Raw genomic sequence first — 17650 nt, forward strand, 5'->3', positions numbered from 1 at the left:
AATTATGTCTTCAGATATTAAAATGATGCACTTAAATGTCTAAAGCTATTATTTATGGTTGCACGTTTTTGTTGGCAATTAGCGTTATGGGTGAGGGGGACTATGATACATAACTTAAACCTCGATGCTCATTTTCGTAGTTCTCCTGCATTCTTGATTAAATAGTGTGGATTTTACGAGTAACAGCTTCCCTGCATAAAGAGTTCTGTGGCTTTTTCTGTACAAGTCTAATTTGGAAAAAAAAAAAAAAAAAAGAATTCTTCTCAAGGGTTTAGAAAGTAATTCATAAAGTGGGAGAAATAATAAATATTGTGCTTTAACTCATATACTAGTATATATAGAGAGATCCAGTACACCAGGGTATAATTTTAGTTAATTTCCACAAGAGACAGGTTGAAAGTTTACTGTTTTTTTGGGGAGTTTGTGAAATGGCTAAATCTTATATTTGCAAAAATGATTACATTATCTTAAATCAAAATGCTTCTCTATTAACAATTTCAGTAAGCACTGCATTTGAGGGAAAATCTTTTTAATATAAAGTTACCTGAAGTTTATTCCAACTTAAAATATACAAGTGAGGAAAATGTACTTACTCTGTGTCTTTTGGAGGTGTAATTATGTAAAACAATGTACTTTTGTAAATGGATTTCTGGCCACTTTATGCAGCCTTTTTTTTTTTTTTTCTTCCTCTTTTTCTTCCTTTTCTTTATTTTTTTCCTTACATAAAAAGTAAGCACTGTCAATCAAGGAATTTTAAGGTTTATTTCCTCTTTAGAAATGATTGATAGCCTTTTAGATTTACAAGTTGACAAGTTAAAGGGTTCTATTGGTATAATTATGTACTAAATTCACAGTCTTTCAATTTAAATGTCCTTTTAAAACCACAAGATTATCATACCTGTATTTTGAAAAGTGGGCCAGTCAGTTTGGGTTGGTATACAAATTGCTTCCATTAGCCTTGGGACCTATTTGAATTTAATACAGTTTTTTAAAGTTAGTAGTAGTATGAATCTTACTTTTAAAATTTAGGTTAATGGAAATGCATTTTAAGTAAAGCATGTGGCAAACTTGTTTTCTAATGTATAGATAAATGTCAAAATTACAAAGACTGTCTTTTTATTCAGTATGGAAGAAAATATGTGGTTGATTACTGGTTACACTAAAAAAAAAAAAGGAAAAATAAAACACCTACCCCCTACTCAGTGGGTATGAGAAATGAGGGCAGAAGGTGGACCTTCCAGTTCTCCTAGTCAGGTGAGACATTGTATATCCCAGGGAAGAAATTAAAAAATAGTAGCCCAGAGTCCACTTTCTATTGTGTTTAATATAAGGATACTTTGGAGAGGGTGCAGTCGTTATGGGCATAGCAAAACCCATTGTCTCCAAATATTGCAGATTTGCTCTTCATTTAGTCTTTTTGAGAAAACTTTTGGAGACTCAGCTGTTCTAAACTAGTACTCCACAAAGGTTGTCTTTTTCTTGAAATATTATTGATACTGGTGAATCAATCATTTTAGTTGGGAGAGTTTTGTATCAAGGATGTTTTCAAGGCCTAGCTCTTTGGGGACTATCTAGGGTAGAATAGACTTTCTACACTAGAAGACCCACTCCATCCCCTTGCATCCCTGCTCCTCTTCAGGGACAGATTACCCAACAAGCAAGGTACACACGAGTTTACTTGAACTATTCACTATAAATTAGTAAATAAATGCAAGTAAGCCCATTCTTACCTTGTTTATTGGGTAATACACTCCAAGACCTCACCATCCTTTTGCTGGTTTCATTGCCATAGAAGGCACTACAATATTGTATCAGATGAGTTCCACCAGAGATTTTGTAGTTAAATGAGTACTTTTAATTTTCCTGCTGTTTAAGATGTGTGGATACCCTGGACAAGCCTTAAGCCTGTTGACCCAAGCTTCTGATTACAGTGAATCTTAAGACATCAAATTCCAGTTTACTTTATAATAATGTTACCAAAAAAAAAAAAACCTCACTGCTGTTCAGTAGGATATGACTCATAGTGACCCCTCCTTGGGTTCCCAAGGTGGTATCACTATGGAAGTAGATTGTTCAACATTCCTTCCGAGGAGTGGCTGGTGGGTTTGAAACTCCAACCTCTGGTTAGCAGTCAAATGTCTTAGGCACTATGCCACCAGAGCTCAATTTTGCCAGAAGAGCTGAGTTGAAGACCTGCTACTGATGTTCTTTGGTGTGAGTCACTCCTCACCTTGGTAAATGACAGAAGTAGGAGGTGAAAATGTTCAGAGAAGCGATCATTCGTAGGGCAATTTGTGATCTTATTCAAATATATTAATTAAATATTAGATGTCCTCAGTTATTGACACCATCTGTGTTGGAAATCATGTTCTGCATTGTTTCTTAAGGATGTTCTGATTTTGTGACTTTCTCATTACAGCGCTCAATGAACCCACCATTGACTATGGTTTCCAGAGGTTACAGAAGGTCATTCCCCGGCACCCTGGTGACCCTGAGCGTTTGCCAAAGGTCAGGATACTTCCTATTTTGGTTATTGTCTCTGGAATCTTGGGCTTGGGTGATGACAGAAACTATTAACAATTTATAGATAAGCTACTCATATTTGCATGCTTCGTTTGGTACTATAAGGTAAGCAGTAATAAAAGGAGCAAACACTTATGTATTATGCAGTGTTGTATTTATTTTTATACATGTCATTCATTTCGTCCCTCAACAACTCCCTGAGGTTGGTACTACTAGTACCATGATTTGCCACCGGAGCTCCTCAAATAAGCAGAGAGAGGTCAAATAATTTGTCAAGAGTCACACAGCATGTAAATTGCTAGACTGAGATCCAAACCTATATATTCTGGCTCCAGAGTCTGAGTTATTAATTATTACATCATACAAATTCACAAGAAGACAGAAGAATATGAAATTTCTACCTACATGAGGATTCATCCTTATCCCTGGTGAGGGGAGAAAGCCAGAGCTCCAAAGATAACATATTGGTAGATCTTGCAACTAGGAAAATAAGACAGAAGCCACTTTCCTCCAGATATGATACACCTAGTTGGGAAATAAGGTATAAATATGTGCAAAATTAAACAAAAAATTAAAAGAGTGTGTGTATAAATATGTATTAGGCAGCAGGAAGCTTTAATTGCCAATGCAGAGAGAAGGAAATTAACGTTTATTGACTTCTATTCTTTATCTTATCAAGTTGGAAATATTGCCCTCTCTGTACCTGAGGAGCTTGGGCCCTGTGTAGAAGAGATTATCATACAGAACTAATTGTAATATTAAATAATAGGCACATTTAACCAAAGTGCAACTAAAGCTGCAAAGATACAGAGGAGAGTGCAGTTAAATGCTAAAGAAGTTCAAAGTGCAAAGTTAGTTGAGGACACTGAGCAAGTTAAGAGAAAACTACCATTCACTGACAGCAAAGTGAAATTTCATTTACTGCATAGGGAAAACTATTATAAATTAAATGAGTATTTGAGAGGACCTTTTACTAACACACTAAGTCTAGAGATATGTCAAATCTAGGTATCTTTATCCTCATGAAATGCTTATAAAAATGGAGTTGGCATCCTTCCTACCCCAGTGAACCTCCTTGGAGGCTCAGTGCTTCATCAAATCCCACCTGTGAGCATCCTGCACTTGTGGGCAGAGCCACTTGTCAGATCAGACCCAGTCCTTGTCCCAAAAGAAGCTGGAGTGAGAGGTTGCTACTTGTCCAAGGAGAAGAATGACTGTGATGAGCAAAATCACCTGTCCTCTACCTTGACCTCAGGGAAGGACCACCCAGCCTTCAATCTCATTCTTCCACTTCTCAGACAGCCTCATTTCAACTGAGTGCAGCTTGCCGTGGTAAAAGGTTCTTGAAAGTATTTCACCTGAGGAAGAAATCATACCATATCTCAATTTGTTACGTCCTTAACTTTGAAAGGGCCTCTATCTTACAGGCTGTTCTTGTCCTTTCACCCTGACTTACTCTTGGTTAGCAATTAAATAATCTAATTATAATGAATGGCACTCTCCTTCCATAACATAGCCATGCTATGGATGGATTCATTGTTATCTCTGTCTAGTAAGAACCTGAGGAGCTCTCATGGTGCTGTAGTTGTTAAAGCAAACTGAAATTGGCTATTTGAGCCCTCCAGGTACTCTGCAGGTGAAAAATGTGACAGTCTGCCTCCATAAAGATTACAGCCTTGGCAACCCTATAAGGTAGTTCTGCTCTGTTCTATAAGGTTGCTATGAGTTGGAATTAAGTCAATGACAATGGGTTTAGTAAGAACCTAAAGTCCCTGGGTGATACAAATGTTGATGTGTTCAGCTGCTGACAGAAAGGTTTGAGTCCACCCACAGCACCCCAGAAGAAAGGCCTGGCAATCTACTTCCAAAAAATCAGTCACTTAAAACCCTATGGAGCATAGTCCTACCCTGACACACATGGTATCACTGTGAGTCAGTCAACTCTTTGACAACTGGTTAGTTAGTTAGTTACTAACACCCTAGCTCCCACAGATTTCCTTTGGAACAAAAGGGAATAATTTATTTTATAGCAAAATAATTTAGGTGATTTGTGTCTACCCAATGATAGGTGCCTTAAGTATCTTAGTGGTAGAATGAAGCCGTGAATTTAATGCCAGATTCTCCCCCTTTTCATTTTGTCATCATCTTCACTTTACATTTAACATTTGATGCCTCTCTAGTGGTACAGTGGTTATGGCATTTGGCAGCTAACCAGAAGGTCAGTGGTTCGAATCCACCAGCTACTCCATGGAAGAAAGATGAGGTAGTCTGTTTCCTAAAAGATTTACTGTTTTGGAAACCCAGTGGGGTTGCTATGAGTTGGAATCCACTCTATGGCAGTGAGTTTGGCAGGAAGGGTTGAAAGCACACACTGAAGAGTCAGATTGGACAGGATGGAACTCAAAGCTCTGCTCCTTACCAGCTGTGCAGCCTGGGTCAGAGTTCTTTATCTCCCTGTACCTCAATTTTCTTATCTGTGAAATAGAGATGTGATCATTCTTACTTTGTCAGATTTTTATTTTTATTAATTATTTAGCACTCAACAAAAGGTAGCTATGATTATTTGTCAATTGAGTAAAAGTGGGATCCCTGCTTCTGATAGTTCTTCCATCCAATTGCTGCACTGGAGAAAATCTTAAACCTGGTATGTTTACTAGGTGTGTGGTTTATCTTTTTTGCCTCTATAAAATGGGGATAATAGTAGTGCCTACACCATAGGGATCACATGAGTATAAAAAGAGGCAATTCCCTGTGTGTCCTTGGCACAGTAGTTAGCCCATTGCTGCCATCTGTAAATATTTATTGAAAAATAGAAGACATTCTGGTTTCATGGCTGAAATCTAAAAAAGCCAGGCAGTATTTTTCTTCTTCAAAAAGGAAGGGAAGAAATAGGAATATAAGGTTAAGTGTTGTGTATTTTAAAACATATTTAAGGTTGCATGGTATGTTCAGGAATGTTTGACAAATAGCAAAGACATGGGCCACTTGGTCCCTGGTGGCCTGATGGTGAAATTCCTAGCTCCTTTTCCTGGGTTTGGGAAGAGTAATCAAAGACACAATGGGTTTGTGTGCTAAGGAAACACTCCACAGCCTGCAACAAGATGCTTGACCATGCAAGGACTCTGCTGGGAGCCCACCTCAGGAAGCTCTAGTGTGACTCAGATCAGAGTGGCTGTCCTCTTGGCTCTGAACATTAAGGTGGAGCAAGAGTTCAAGGGTAGGGTCAGGAAGTAGCGGATGGAGCCAGCACGAGGTATTCCTGTGGACTTGAGAGATTTATACTCCTGCTGTCCATTGTTAAGAGGATAAAAAGGGGCTCCGCCTTTCTTAGAATCATGGTCAGTGTTTGTCAAACAGGAGTGCTTCAGTGAGCCATGGACCACACACCTTAAAAAACAAACTCCACTTTATTAAACCCATGTGTTTGTGAATAGACAAAACTAGATTCATATAACCACCCACATATTCTGTGAAATGAAACTGCTCCAAAGACCAAGCAGACAGCTTTCTATAATAATATGCCTTTGTATACTGCCTTGTGTTTTTTCGAAGAACTTGTCCATGCTTTGTTTTATAAGATCCCCTCTTGTGACACACGCAGGGAAAAGACATCATTCCCATTTACCAAATGAGAAAAGGGAAGCAAGCAGAATCCTTCTCTGGAAGTCATTTTGTCCCTGAAAGTCACCAGCAATGAGAGTTGCTACACACACAAACTTAAAATTCAACATTATAATTATGTGAATTCCAGATTTTTTTTTGGGGGGGGGGTCCTTTTTTTCATATGCACATGGAGAAGGGCAGGCCAAGGTTTTAAAATCACAGCCTTCTGTTCTGTTTTACACAGATTTGCCTTCTCAGGCAGGAGGGAGAGGAACATGTGACTGACTTTGGGGTGAAGGTTGACTTCTCTTAAAACATAGATGGTTGGAGCAGGGACCTGGTCAGTCAGAAACTTAGATGCTGACTTACATGATGCAATCCAAAAACATTCTGGCAAGAAGTCTTTCTGTTCTGAAGGTCATGGGTGTCTCCATCCCCTTTCAATTTGTTACTTATCTTCATAAGTGGTCAGTGAGCATTAGCTAAATAGGCAATGAAGGTAGACCCCTGGCTTAGTTGGCATTCTTTATGTTAGCTGTGAATCCAAGGAAGTGGAGTAACATTTACTTCATGTCCACTGGGTGCCTGGCTGTACTTTTACAAAGATTTTCTACTTTTATTATTTAATTTGATTGTAGTAATATAACAAAACATTTGACATTTTAACCATTTTAAAGTGTGTAGTTCAGTGACAGGAGCTCTGGTAGTGTAGTGCCTAAGGCACTTGACTGTTAACCAGAAGGCTGGTGGTTCAAACCCACCAGCCACTCCTCAGAAGGAAGAGGGGGCAATCTACTTCCATAGTGATACTGCCTTGGAAACCCAACGAGGGGTCATTATGAGTCAGGTCCAACTTGATGGCACATAATAACAACAACAGTTCAGTGACATTAACTGCATTTACCATGTGTAGCCATCACCACAACCCATTGCCAAATGATTTTTGTCATCCCAAACAGGCACCCTATATCCATTAAGCAATAACTGTGCATTTCCTCCTCTCCTCAGGCCCTGGTAATGACTAATAAACTTTAGTCTTTATGTATTTGCCTATTCCAGATATTTCATATAAATGGTTATTTTGGTTTTAATATTTGTCCCATTGTGACTGACTTATTTCACTTAGCATTATGTCTTCAAGGGAGCTCTGGTAGCATAATGCCTAAGGCATTTGACTGCTAACCAGAAGGCTGGCAGTTCAAACCCACCAGCCACTCCTCTGAAGGAAGATTGGGCAATCTACTTCTGTAGTGATACTGCTTTGGAAACCCAAGATGGAATCTCTATGAGTCAGATCGGACTCCATGGCAGGGAGTTTGGTTTGGTTTTGAATATCTTCAAAGTTTATCCATGTTGTAGCATGTATCAAGATTTCATCTTTATAGCTGAATAGTATTCCATTGTGTGGATAGGCCACATTTTGTTTATCTGTTCATCTGTTGATAAACACTTGGGTTGTTTCTGCTTTACTAACATTCTTGAAGAACACAGAGGCCAAGAGAGTGGGCTCTCAGGTCAGGCAGACATGGATTTTGTAAACAAGCTCAACCACTTGGTCCAAAATAAATAAATAAATAAAAGAACCAAACTCACTGCAGTTCTGTCAATTCTGACTCACGGCAACCCCATACGTCAGAGAGTAGGACATCTCCATAGGGTTTTCTTGGCTGTAATCTTTACAGAAACAAACCACCAGCCCTTTCTTCCATGACACCACTGGATGGGTTTGAACCATCAACTTTTAGGTTAGTGGATGAGAGCAAACTGTAGGTACACATGATTTAACCTGGCTGAGCTTTACTTTTTCCTTTGTAAAACAGCTAACCTACAGCATTTTTGTTCAGAATTAGTGAGATAATTTATGCAAACAGGTATTCCTGGCAGATAGAAAGGTTTCAGGGAAGGGTGGCTAATAATCCCGGCATGGTGGGTGTTCACCACTTCACAGATGAGGCGCCAGAATTGTTAGAGGTCTAGTGACTTGCGTAGACTTCATGACTAGAGAGTGGGAACACCAAGATTCAAACCAGGTCCACTGACTTGAAAATCTCTTCTTTCTGCTACATTGATTTCCCAGTTCTTCAGATCTGGATACCCAGGTGACTCTGCCTTGAGGGGATTAGCTTCTCTCCCCTTCACCCTTGCACCTAGCTGTCATCTTGCTTAAATTCTCACCAGCTTTCTCTCAACTCCCTACTGAGAGGGGCTGGCCTGGGGACCTTCAAAGGGCAAATGTTTTTCTCCAAAATCCAGTCCCTTTTTTAGAGAAAATAAAGCAGTTTGAGAAAAGTAACAAAGCCTGCATTTGTGTATTTTGCTTTATGGAGCTGAAAATATCTAGTAAATTGATCCACTGGGAGTAATAAATACACATTACTTTATCTTGTTCTTCATGTCCTATACCCCTGAGCCTTGATAGAACAACACCACTTAATAGACTTAAAAAAGAGTAATTACACTCATTGGTTGTGTGATTTTTCAGCCCTCCCAGCCCTGCCTGACCTTCTAATTTAGCTCACCGTGTCTAACTAATGCATTTATATTCATCTTTTATGAAGCATGTATAGTACAGAATTGACTTCAAAGCCTTTTTCAAGCTGTCCTCCCAGGTTTCCAATCTGGTTAGCAGTGAGGAGAAGGGATGTCATCCATCTCCAGTCTCTATACATTTGTACCTATAGATGATAGATATGCGTGGCTCAGAGCATTTTTTATCCTTTATGAAACATAATAAAAAGTATTTATTACATTTTTACTTTAAAGCTTTTATACATTCTAGCATTATTTACAGCTAAACATACAGGCAAAAGATACAAGTGTTTTTAAAATGATTACTGTTAATGTTTCTGCTTGTCAGAAGTGCTTAAATTTTCCTGCACTTTGTCTAAAAACTTAGTACTGTTGCCTTTTAAGAACAACACATTTAAAAGATCTTGCAAGTCAGATTTGCAAACACTGCTGACAGTTTGTGATGAATGATATTGCAAAATTTGCAAGATGTTTGTCATTTCGCACAGTCGACATATTAAGGAACAGATTAAGAAATGTGAACCCCCTATGGAAAACAACCATCCCAAACAAACCTCAAGCAAACCTTGAACCCAGAGAGCACACCAGAATCTCTCACCCGGGTTTTCTCTCTTGACTTCCCACTCAGCCAGTGGAACCCAATTGTTCTTAGTGCATTTTCTCTCACCATATGGTCTCCTCATTACCATACACTAAGAGTCCATATGGGAAACTTGTGAAATGAACTGTATTCATTTTAACTGCCAGATGAGCAGCCTTTTGCTTTGCAAGCTTAGCTTAAGTCATCTGCTGTCTTCATGTTGTTATGGCAACACAGCACCAATAAAAAATTCTAATCTACTGTAAGTGATCACAGTATTTTAAGTGCTTGCCTATAACTGCCCTCAAAGGGGGAGAGGGATGAGGGGCTATATTTGTCCAAGGAGCAAAGGGTTGTTGTTGTTGTTCATTCCAGCAGGTGTCAGTGAGGAAGCTGTTGTGATGAGGGTCAGGTACTCGTGGGGCTGTGGTAGATATGGACTGTAAGGAATTGGCTTGTAGAGGGATGGATTATAGGGAGGATATATTGTAAGGGAAATGAATTGTAGGGGGATGGATTGTGGGGGGGTTGGATTGTAGTGGGGATGAATTGTAGGGGGAATGGTTTGGGTTGTAGGGGATGGATGGATTATAGGGGAATTGGATTGTAGTGGGAATTTGTAGGGGAAGGGATTATAGGAAGAATGGGCTATGGGGAGATAAGTCATAGGGAAATGGATTGTAGGGGGCCTACATTATAGAGGGGTGGGATTATAGAGGGGGTTGTTTGAAAGGGAAATGGATTGTAGGGAACTGGGTTGTAGGGGGTGAGTTATAGAAGGCTGGGTTGTGATAGGGTTGGGCTATAAGAGGGGAGGGATTAGATTGTAGGAGGATGGATTATAGGGGTTTGCATTATAAGGGGATAAATTGTAGACCCTTTGAGCAGGTTTAAAAATAATCACTGAATATCAAAGGCATAGTTGATCTGGCAGACATACTTCCATGATGGTGCTATGCAGCCTACAATGAAAAAAAACTCAAGGCATTGAACTATCAAAACCAGATCAAACCTTCAAATTGCCTTCAAATTGATTCCAACTCACAGTGAGCCTATAGGGCAGAGTAGAAATACCCCACCAAGCCTGTCCATCTTTGTAAAAGCAGACTGCTTCATCTTTTTCCCACAGAGTGACTGGTGGGTTGGAACCACTAACCTTTTAGTAGCTGAATGCTTTAACCACTATGCCACCAGAATGCCTTTGCTGAACTAGAGGCAGCAAATCCTAATGGTAGTTTCCCCTTCGTTGCCATGCAAAAATCTCAGTCTTCATGAAGCTGTGCTCTTCCTGTTCATAGGAATTAGTCATTTCAAACACCATACTAATTAAGAGTACCTTAAAGTAATGGAAGTAGGCAGCAACATCCTTAAATATAAATCATTTTCACCTCCACAGGCCACATGATATGTTGCATCTCTGTCGCTCTGTCTGTATTGAAAGTGAGTGTTTATAGTCTCAGTTCATCAGTTCACATTAGCCTCATGCTGAATATTTAAACACAGAACAATTTGAACACACCATGAAGGAAGACAGTGACTGCACTTTCATTTGGAACAGCAAGGGCTCATCTAATAATAATTTAGTAAATCAGCCATTTAGTGGCTCAGTTGTGCACTGCATTGTGCCAAGTATTATTCAGTTCAACTGTACACTTGCAAAATTGAAATTCAGGCTCTAGTCTCAGGCGCTATTTTTGCTCAATGGAGAGACGAGACCCAAAATCACCCTCCCTAAAGAGTGCTCGTGTTTAGTGATTTATCATAAATACAGAGCTGGGGCAAAATAAAACTGGAGTTGGCTGCATATAATGTATTCTAATTATGTTTTTCTTGTTTTAGTCTTTATGCAAAGACTATCAGTAATTCAAAACCTGCAGTTGCATCAGTGAAAATACAAATAAGAAATCTTTGCACAACCACATTGCCTGTTAGCAGGGAAGAGGATAGCTGAGAGCTTCAAAAAGGATAATGATAAACCCTACATCTGTATTTTCAAGTTGTGGAACAGGCCAAGTGCTCTCCCTCTCTCTCTTTTTCTTGTTTATTTTTGTTTTAATTTAAGGAAACTCTATTAACATTATATTCAGAAACAAAAGCAACCTTACTCAAACAAAAGCACAGAAACAAAACAAGGTTTATGATATATATAACTCTTAGGAAAGACACACTTATCCAGGAAACATTTTGTCTTTGCATTCTCTTGTCCAAAACACAAAGTATGGAATGCTATATACTTCTCTCTTATAGCTGCTGGAGGATAAGGAAATGTCATCTCCTCATTTTGATTATTTGCTCATTTTAGGAGATTGTTTTAGTTGTGAGCCTTCAAGTCGATTTTCAACTCATAGTGACCCCAACTGACAAAGCAGAACTGCCTCATAGGGTTTTCTAGGCTGTAATATTTACAGGAGCAGATGGCCAGGTCTTTCTCCCATGGAGCCACAGGATGGGTTTGAACCGCCAACTTTTGGGTTAGCAGCCAAGTGCTTAACCATTGCACCACCAGAGCTGCATAGGGGGTTGCTATCCCCTACTAATATGTTTCATGTATTAGGAGAGTTTAGCCTCAGATCTATGCACCCCTTAAAATTGTAAACAGAGCTTTGTGTGTTGGGAGTTGTCATGAGTATGTAAACACACATATGCATGCACATACAATTTTCTGATGAGAAGAGCATTAGCTTCATTAAAGGGCCATGACTCCTCTCAAAAGTTCTAATTCTCATTTCTACAGATTATTTATTTTATTTTTAACTGACTTATTTTGCAGTAAGTTTTTCTGTTTGTCATTGTTTCATCATGTCCATTTTATGGTTAAAGAAACTGAGGCTGAAAGAGGTCAAATAAACTACTCAAATGTGTGAATCTAGTAAATGGAGGTTTTCTACTTCACCTTCCTTATCATTAGTCCTATCAGCCACTTCTACACTTTTGCAAATAAGATTGTATCTCAGGGATGCACACAATATGCATTGGCTATAAGAAATGCATACAATCTGCCAAAGTTCTCTGGAAAATAAGTGGAAATGTTCACTATTAGTGTTAGCTGCTGTTTGATAAGCACTGACTGTATGTCAGACACCATACTAAACATTTTCTGTGCATTATCTCATTTAAACCATTGAAGCAGGTACTGATGTTAACCTTGCTTTATAGATAAGGAAAGAGTGGCAGGCATTTACACTGCTAATACATGTTAGAGCATGGCTTTGGGATACTCCACAACCAGTATCCCAAAGCACTGTATCCAGAATTAAGAAAAAGGAATTTTAAGAACAAAGGCAATTTTGCAAACCAATCTTAAAATCCCTCAAGCTTGGCATGGGAACAGGGTAGCAGTGGCATAGACTGAGGTTAGCTCACAAATGGCTGAGCTAGGAGAAAGTGGCAGCAAGAATTTTAAACACCACACACAAGAAATCTTGGAGAGAATTCTTTTTTAGTTGCAGAGTCATTGTGGTAGGATTGTGAAAACAGCTACTCTAAGAGCTGAGTTCTGGAACTCTCTTGTAAAGTTTCTTTCTTTTTTTTTGTATTGAGCCCTTCAGGAGAGGGATTAAGTTTAACCTTCTTCATATCACGCCCCATGTATAGGGGTATTGGATATAATTACTCATGAGTTCAAGGTGAAGTTACCGGAGGAACAAGGGGGAAATTCATTTCTATCTTCCTAGTCATCCAATCACCCTTTTCTTATAATCTGAAACCCTTAGGAACAGAGATACCAGGAGGTCTTCAGCCTCGTTCCCTGTTTTCAGCCCTGAGTAACACTTCAATTAAGCATTGCAGTAATAAGTACCCAGGCCCAGCAGTCTCGAGGCAGTAGCTTTTAATTGCAGTTTTATTCAGGACCATTTGTAAAACCTGGGGAATCGTCATTCACAGATACCATTTGTCTGGAGGTACCTATAATAACTGATGATGTTCAACAATTTAAGAACAAAAGCAAATTATATTTCGGACTCATATATATATCCTTAAAGTTTCAGGATGGGCACGTATCACTCCCTAAAGTTTAACTACATGTGCTTGTCCAAAAACATAAACATATATATGCATTTATACACACACACGCACGAGTGTTGGTGGTACCACAATTAAGTGCTTGGCTGCTAACTGAAAAGTTGGTGGTTTGAAACCACCCAGTGACTCCATGGGAGGCAGGCTTGGTGATCTCTGTAAAGATTGCAGATTATGGTCACTTGGGGTGGCTGTGAGTTGAAATCTGCTCGACAGCACCTAACAACAACACACATAATCAAACACACACACACACACACATCTGTATGACAAATAAATCTCTTTGTTTATTCAGTGGTGCTTTTCTTTCAAACTATTTTTTTTTTTTTTTTTGGTTGTCCAAGGGAAAGAGGAAGTACAGCCAAAGGGCAAAGAGAAACAGAAGTAGTTAATTTTTGGCTTGTGTGTTCCTAAGGGCCCAGGCCTTGGCAATTTAAAGGCAATTTAAAAGATGTTCAAGGATAATTTTGACTCTAGGCAGTTTTTGTTTCATATGCTGACTTTACAACCTACCCCGGAAAAAGACACCTCTGTCCATAGCCTTCTCTTTAAACAGAGACTTTTATCCTGATCAGAAAGTCGATTTTCAGGGCCACTCAGCAGGACCTAACCTGGAGCCTCGGTCTTAAAGCAGTACAATGAATTCGAATAAGAAGAGCCGACCAGAGGTTAGCAAGTTCAGCTCTGTACCTCCAAGCAGGTCAGCGTCACAAGGGTGCAGACACCATTTTTCACTGTATTTGTGGCGGGAAGCACCCCAGGCTCCCATTCACCAATTACCATGACACCATTTAGAAGCGAATGCCAGGAGACCAAAAAAGAGAGGGAAAGCCATTGTCATAACTCTTCGCAGGAATACCTGGTTTCACAATTTATACTTAACTGCTGACACTTGAAAAGTCGAACATTTTGGTAAAATGAATCAAGCTGTAATGTTTCTTTTATGAGATCCCCTTGCAGGAAAGGAAGGCTTGGCACCTCATGGAGACCAAGCTTAGTTATCCATTATAGTAAAGTCAGCTGTCCTACCAGCTTCTCAGAGGTCACACGATCAAAGCAACAGCTCTTACAACTATATTATTGCTTACGGAACAGTAATTGAGGCACCAGATAAAAATTACCTGGTCTAATAGGCAGAGAACAATTTTCACTCAATAAAATTATAAGCCAAATCATTCATTTCATAACACTCTGGCTAATTTATTTGTTGACCTTTTAATATCCATGGCTCTTCAGTGGTATTAACTGCAACTCAGACAAAATCTCTTGTTCATTTCACTTCCATTGATTTTTTTTCCCCATTGAGGCAATTCAGCTGCTTCAAAACAGCCTTTTTCTTTCCACTGTAAAAGTCAATCATGTATGTTAGTATGTCTTACGTTGATATAGCTGTGTTACCTTACAACGTACTTTAATTTCCTATGATCCAGAAGATTCCTACACTGTGTTTGAAACAAAGGCAAAGCTTCCTGGTGTGGCTCCAGGATGAGGCACCATAATGATATGTTTGAGAAGTAACAGGGTTGTCATCTAATCTGAGCATAAAAATCAACTTTAAAATTCGACGACTTTCAGAACCCCCACCCCTGCATTTTCTCTACATTGGAATGGTTTGGATGCCTTGCCTCTTGTGTTAATAGCAACAGAGCCTTTCAAAATATTTAATTCCTTTATTTCTGGAAATTGCTGCAGATTTTGATTATGGTTTGAATATTATTTGTCTTGAAAGAATATGAGCAATGCTCATGTACTAGAATACTCTGTAGGGTAGTCACAGCTGAAGCTGAAGCTCTTATATAATAAAATGCTATGAAGTCTTTAGAATGCAGGGTTGTAAAATATAATTGTTACACATTTGGCATTTTATGCCTCCCTAGAAATAACGGCTTGCTACCTATACCTCATCTATGCTCCTCCTTTCCATTTCAATTTAGTCTAAAGTGGTCCTTAGCCATAATGAGAATGCCCCTTTCAACAGAAACATGTTTAATTATATCCATGCTGAAGTATAAGTGACTCTTCTCAGTCATAGGGCTTATGAGTAAAGGGTGTTTAAAGTGTGACACTAAAGGCTTCTAATGATCTGCGGTAAGCTCTATTTCGAGAAGTTCACATTACCAGAAAAATGAAAAATTTGAGGAATGTCTCTGAGGATCGGAAACTAAACAGTGCTCAAATGTTATTTTGGTTTGTTTTACTCCTTCCCTCACTGCCTCATTATACTGATTTTTCAGAATACAAAGTCTACCATTGTGGAATTTCCCATTTAACTAAATAAACATGAAGGAAGTTGGGAGGTAGAGCAACCCTCCACAGAAATGAATATCAGTACAACTGGTATTTATTGCATTGTGCGTTCAGCTCTGTGGGAAATGGGCTACAAGAAACTTTCAATCAATTTTTCAGGCTTTCCAATCAGGAACTTCACCCAGACTCTCAGAAGTCAAAGGGGAGAGAGCCAGGACTTAAAGGCTGTTGTTGTTGTTGTTTGCCTTCGAGTCGGCCCCGACTCATAGTGACCCCTCCTTGGGTTTCCGAGGCAGTATCACTACGGAAGTAGGATTGCCCAACCTTCCTTCCGAGAAGTGGCTGGTGGGTTTGAACCACCAGCCTTCTGGTGAGCAGTCAAGTGCCTTAGGCATGGCTAGTGGGCATTAAACCAAACCCCTGAGCCTTCACTAAACCCCCAAGAGAGGAAGAGAATGAACTCAATACTGATTCCATTGATAGGTACTTATCATCTCTAAATCAGGAGTGATTCTGCCACTCTACTTTATTTTATGTTGTTGATATTGGACCCACCGTGTCTTGAATCCCCTGATAAGGCGAAGTTGATTGATGATAAATGGGTGTCAGGGAGATTTTCTGTGACAGAAAACTCTTGTACTTCTTTCTCAGGAATTGTCCCAGTCAACTTGACTTTGATAATGGATGCCTGTAGTTTAGCTTCTGTTTTCCTCTATATTCCTCAAAACATAATTTCCCAATTGGGATATTAAATTAAAACCAAATACAGATTATCCTCCCAAATTACTGAAGGATCCATGGGCCTTAATTCCATGAGGGGGTTCCCAGAGTCCCAAAATATTGTTTGGAAACTTGACAGTTAATGTTTTTTTGGTAGATGGATACCCATGCAGTACTATGAACCAGTCTATAAATGCTATGAAAGAAAGAAAACTCAGACCACCTTTCCTGGTCATCAGGGTTCAAGGTAACCAAAATACTGAACTGTGTTTACAAATGGCCCAACATTGGACAATTAGACAACTTTCTCCCTGGGAAGACAGAATGTGTCCAATGAATGTGAACTCATTTGCTACACATTGGAGGTCAGATGCTAAAGAGAAGACTCCCATGGAGGTGAATAATTTTCAGTGATTTTACTGTCATGAAACAGAAGGAATGATGAGGGGGGCAGTTTGCATATTAGACGTGATATGCTTGTTTCCCAAGGTGGCTTTCTGTGTATGTGAAAATAACTGTTTCTAAGGACCTAAGAGTACAGTTAATAAAAGGCTGATGTACTTCAAGACCAACCTCATGTTGCTAGCAACTTATAACTTGAGATAATGTCTGTACCAGACATGATTCATTATATTAATCACAAAATTAAAATGTAAGCACAAGCCAGCAGGAGTGAAAGAGCAAATTCATTTACAAAAAAAAAAAAAAAAAAAAAGTGGCATTAAAAAAAAAATCCACAGTGATCCAAACTTGACCTTTGGGAATTTATATATTAAATTAAAAGTGTCTAGAGCCAAATAGAACACCAAATTTAAGTCATTTGCTCTTACAAGCCATGCCAAATATGTAACTTTGTCATTTCATACATATAAATTAAGCATGCACTTTTAAAAATAAATAACAGGGAGCTCGGATGGCATAGTGCCTAAGGCATTTGACTGCTAACCAGAAGGCTGGCGGTTCAAACCCACCAGCCACTCCTTGGGAGGAAGGTTAGGCAATCTGCTTCCCTAGTGATACCGCCTCGGAAACCCAAGGAGGGGTTGCTATGAGTCGGATTCAACTCAATGGCAGTGGGTTTGGTTTTTTTGGAATTCTAGCTCAGAATTAACCCTTCAACAAGATTTTCTCAAGAACTGTGGTATGTTGAACCTTGTTCTGGGGGTTTAGAAAAGGAGATTAATACATATCCATGGTTGCAAAGAATCTGCAGTCTGGTTGTGCAATGTTGAGACTAGCATGCTTCCGATTAAAGTAAAATGACCTGACAGTAGTATATACTTCTGTGCTCTACTGGGTGGTGCAGATGGTCAGCATCATTTTCAGAGGAATGAGAGAGATTAGGAGCTGGGATACTAGTAAAAAATGGAATTATTTTTGGTAGAAGAGTGTGAACACAAGAGTTCACTCTCTGTTGTCTTACAGGTT

General features: G+C 39.2%; 1 protein-coding gene across 1 annotated transcript in view; it reads left to right on the top strand.

Moving 5' to 3' along the window:
* Positions 1-17650, top strand: part of EBF1 (EBF transcription factor 1) — a 506142-nt gene that overhangs the window by 476857 nt on the left and 11635 nt on the right. Inside the window, exon 11 of the mRNA XM_042782192.1 lies at positions 2420-2508. Coding sequence (XP_042638126.1) covers positions 2420-2508 — 89 coding nt within the window. The remainder of the gene's footprint in view (positions 1-2419; positions 2509-17650) is intronic.

This window comes from Orycteropus afer, unplaced genomic scaffold (genome assembly GCF_000298275.1).
Source record: "Orycteropus afer afer isolate SDZICR_OR568_19922 unplaced genomic scaffold, OryAfe1.0 scaffold00257, whole genome shotgun sequence".
NCBI lineage: Eukaryota > Metazoa > Chordata > Mammalia > Tubulidentata > Orycteropodidae > Orycteropus > Orycteropus afer.